The 4,596-nt window shown below is 42.1% G+C and overlaps 1 protein-coding gene across 1 annotated transcript in view; it reads left to right on the top strand.

The window, feature by feature from the left end:
• Positions 1-4,596, top strand: part of HELRODRAFT_178225 (hypothetical protein) — a gene marked incomplete at both ends in the record, with an annotated part of 13,343 nt that overhangs the window by 6,346 nt on the left and 2,401 nt on the right. The window contains 9 exons of the mRNA XM_009026340.1: positions 74-365; positions 1,048-1,134; positions 1,815-1,873; positions 2,161-2,250; positions 2,366-2,482; positions 2,783-2,860; positions 2,965-3,172; positions 3,581-3,663; positions 3,966-4,072. Coding sequence (XP_009024588.1) covers positions 74-365; positions 1,048-1,134; positions 1,815-1,873; positions 2,161-2,250; positions 2,366-2,482; positions 2,783-2,860; positions 2,965-3,172; positions 3,581-3,663; positions 3,966-4,072 — 1,121 coding nt within the window. The remainder of the gene's footprint in view (positions 1-73; positions 366-1,047; positions 1,135-1,814; positions 1,874-2,160; positions 2,251-2,365; positions 2,483-2,782; positions 2,861-2,964; positions 3,173-3,580; positions 3,664-3,965; positions 4,073-4,596) is intronic.

The following is a 4,596-nucleotide window of genomic DNA, read 5'->3' as shown; positions in this document are numbered from 1 at the left end:
ATCATCATCCTCACAATCATCATTTCAATCATCATCTCATTCACTACCAACTCAACCACCATCCCCACCACAGTGCCCCCCATCATGTTGCGTCCTCTGCAGGGGCATGGGTCACACGAAGGGCAACTGCCCCAAAGAAATTCTACCCTCAATAGTACCGAGACACCGGTCGACATCATCATCAGCACCTTCATCATCATCATTGCCACCATCGTCGTCGCCATCATCTTTCCCATTCTCGTCTTCGTCATTACAAAATAATAATCATAATCATAATGGTGACGATGATGATGATGTTGGTGATGAGGATTATGGTGATGATGAGCATGTTCAAGTGCTTGACGAGATTTTGATGAAGATCATGGGTGAGTGATTTTTTTCTAATAATAATAATAACAATAATAATGCTGGTGAGTATTATTATTATTATTTTTATTATTATCATTATTATTAGCCATAGTATCGCAAACAATCGAGCAAGACATGAAAGCTCTAAATTTAAATGAAATGAATACAACTGATCGCCTAATTTGGCGCAAAAAGTTGATGGCAAAATTAACGACGTCCTACCTCTGGGGGACTGGGTCTCTGGAAGCTAAACGAAGATTGATTGATTGATTGATAAGCAGTAGTAGTTTTAGGTGCGGCAGTGGTAGCGGTAGTGGTAGGAGTAGGAGTAGCATCACTGTTACGTGGTGGTCGGCTTCTCTTCAGTAATAACTTTTAACCGCATCCATCACTGCAATAATGCTGCCCTTGTCGTTACTGTTTATCATTAAATTGCCACTATTATTATCGTGGTCCTCATCACATCATCATCGTCGTCATCACCATCATCGTCGTCGTCATCGTGACCACATCATCGTCACATCATCACATCATCGTGACCACATCTTCATCATCACATCTTCATCATCACATCTTCATCATCACATCAGCATCATCACATCATCGTGACCACATCTTCATCATCACATCTTCATCATCACATCAGCATCATCACATCATCGTGACCACATCACATCATCATCACCACTTCCTTTCTAGAGAGGTGCCAACCAAGTGAGATAGAGCTAAGAGAGAGGGAGAAAGTGAGAAAAGAACTGGAGAGTGTTATCAGGGAGATTTACCCAGGTTATTTCTATTGTTGTTGTTGCTGTACTTTTGCCATTGTTATTATTATTGTTGTTGTTGTTATTGTTTTTGTGGCTGATTGTATATATTTCGATTCCATTCATCATCACAATCTTCATTATCGCTGATATGTTATTGTTCGTCATCAACAACATCATCATCATCATCATCATCACTGCCATATCATCATCATCATCACCGTCGTCATCGCCATCATACCACTCTAATCGCCACTAACATCATCATCATCATTACTATCATATCATCATCATTACTACCCAATCATCATCACTGCCCCATCATCATCGTCACCATCCCATCGTCATCATCACCTCAGACGCCATGTTGACTACCTTCGGCTCCTCGAGGAATGGTTTCATGTCGACTTCCAGTGACATTGACGCATGTCTGACCTTCAAGAACAAAGAGGGCGCTGAGGTTAATTTTTTGATTGGATCATTGATTGATTGGTTGACTAATTCATTGATTGGTTGACTAATTCATTGATTGGTTGACTAATTCATTGATTGGTTTATTGATTGAGTGGTTGACTAATTGGTTAACTAATTGATTGACTAATTGGTTATTTTGTTTGATTTGGATATATAATTTGTTTATGCTTATTATTTGCATGCAATTATGCAGCCATAAAGTAAATTTAATAATAATCGCCTTATTAGGATTTAGACTTCACGACCATCATAAAGTCGATAGCGGCGAAACTTTCGTTGGTCGGTTGGTGCGAAAACATTCAGACCATCCTCACCGCCAAGGTGCCAATCATCAAACTGACCAGCAAGCTGTCTTCAATCACGCAACTCGAATGTGATATCAGTTTCTATAATATTCTGGTTGGTTGGTTGGTCGGTTGGTTGAATGGTTGGTCGGTGAGTTAATTGGTTGGTCGGTTAGTCGTTGGTGGGTCGGTTGGTCAGTCAGTTTGTTGGTTGGTTGGGTGATTGATCGGTCGGTCGGTTGATCGGTTGGTCGGTTCTTTGATCGCCACAATAATAACAACACACACAGGCCCAGCACAACACCAGGTTGTTGTGGACCTATTCTGAAATCGATGAAAGAGTGAAGCCACTCGTCTACGCCATGAAGAGGATGGCCAAGGTTATCATTACTATCTTTATCATTATTTGTTGTTGTTATTATTATCATTATCAACATCATCGTCATCATCATAATTAACCCTAACCACCATCTCACACCACCACCATCACCACAGTCGTGTCAAATAGATGATGCATCAAAGGGCCGCCTCTCCAGTTACGCTTACACACTCATGGTGATTTTCTTCCTCCAGAGGGGAGTTCATCCGCCCGTCCTGCCCGTTCTGCAAGAGGTGTGTGGGTGGGAAATGTCTTGATGGTGTATAAATGTGAGGCATAAGTTTGTAGGGAGTGCGTTGGTTTTTATTAGAGAGGGAGCTCCATAGCCCCCATGTTAGTTCCGCAATGGATGTGGTGTTTAGAAAGTTTTATGTACGCGTGTGTGTCGAGTTCATGAGTGCTAGAGAAAGGTTAGCCACCTGTGATGGGTTTGTGGTGCGGTGGGTGGGCCGTGCTGTGCTGATGTGTCGTTCGTTTGTTTGTTTCTTGTCCACCATCATCATCTTCATCATCATCTTCATCATCACCATCAGTTCAATAACGTGAATAACGAAGAAACGATCATTGAGAAGTGGAATGTGTGGTTCTTTGATGATCTCGAAGTCATTAAGGTTGGCCATATATCGATCAAACCAATCATCACTCAATCAACCCACCCACTTTTCAACCAACCGATCAGTCAACCCACCAACTAACCAATCATTCCACCCACCAGACGAGATGGTCGGATTATCGTCGCAACAGATTCTCAGTTGGAGAGTTGTGGCTTCGAATGATGATTTTCTATTCGGAGTCTTTCGATTTCACCAGCCTGGTCATTTCGATCAGGCAGTTGGAGCCGGTCAGAAAGTTCGAGAAGTCCTGGTGCGGCTGTCTGATCGCCATCGAGGACCCCTTCATTCTAGATCACAACCTTGGGTCGGGTCTGTCGAGGATTAGTAAGTGGGGTTTGTTGTTGATGTTGTTGTTGTTGAGGCTGATGATGTTGTTGATGACGATGTTGTTTTTGTTGCTGTTGTTGATGTTGTTTTTGTTTTTGTTGTTGTTTTTGTTGTTGTTTTTGTTGTCTTTCAGTGATGGTTTTTTTCAATATCAGGTTTCTTCAGTTGTACAATGTTATCATAATTGTTATCATCGTTGCTATCATCATCATCATCACATAGTCTTCATAATCGTCATCATCATCTTAATCACCGTCAGCATCATCTCCATTTTCACCATAAAATGATTAAAGTATCTTCACAATCATCACTATCACTTCCATGATCACCCTGGTCATCATTATCGTCTTCTTCATCATTATCATCACTTCTACTACAACTACTACCAAGTGGCACTGTACATTCTGAAGACCTTGAGGCATGCCAGGAACCGATTTGTCGTTCCGCAACAAGATGCAAGAATTGCCCCAGAGGTGATGGTGGTGGTGTTGTTGGTGGTGTTGTTGGTGGTGGTGGTGTTGTTGTTGGTGGTGGTGGTGTTGTTGTTGGTGGTGGTGGTGTTGTTGTTGGTGGTGGTGGTCATAATAATGGTGGGGATGGAGGTGGTGATGATAATGAAGGTGGGGGTCATGATGATGGTTATTTTGATGACGATGGTAATTTTTATGGTGAAGATGGTAATGATGATGCTGATTATGATGATTATGATATTGAGGAGTGTTTTGATCATCGCTATCACCTCAACCCCACCACACTACCACAACATCATTATCAGGATTATTTCTTCAACTCGAAAGCCATCAACAAATCTGGACCACCGAGTTCGCGCGGCTGCAGAAAGTGCGGCAAGATCGGTCACTTCATCGCTGAGTGTCCTCTGAGGTAGGCTGGCTGGATGGATGGAGGGATGGATGGATGGAGGGAGGGATGGATGGATGAATGAATGGATTGATGAATGGATGGATGGATGGAGGGAGGGAGGGATGGATGGATGGAGGGAGGGAGGGATGGGTGGATGAATGAATGAATGGATGGATGGATGGTTGGCTGGCTGGCTAGTTGGTTGGTTAGCTTGTTGGTTGGTCGGTTGGTTGGTTAGTTGGCTGGTTCTTTGGCTTGCTGGTTATGATTGTTTGGTTGGTTGTTTAGCATGTTAGTTGGTGACTAGCTTATTTATTAATACATTCATTGAAAACTGTTTTTTTAATTTGTAGGATAATTGAACGAATTGATGGATCAATAGATTGATTGATCAATCGAAATTCATTGCATGAATGAAGATATGAATGAGCGGATAGACGAATGAGTGTATGAATGAATGAATGAATTAGGAAAAGAGCAAAACAGTCGACGGACGAGTCTACTGTTGAGGATTATTATGATGAGGACTGCGCTGCTAACAACTA

The sequence above is a fragment of the Helobdella robusta genome (genome assembly GCF_000326865.2).
Source record: "Helobdella robusta unplaced genomic scaffold HELROscaffold_46, whole genome shotgun sequence".
Classification (NCBI taxonomy): Eukaryota; Metazoa; Annelida; class Clitellata; order Rhynchobdellida; family Glossiphoniidae; genus Helobdella; species Helobdella robusta.
This window is presented reverse-complemented; position numbering and strand designations above follow the sequence as displayed.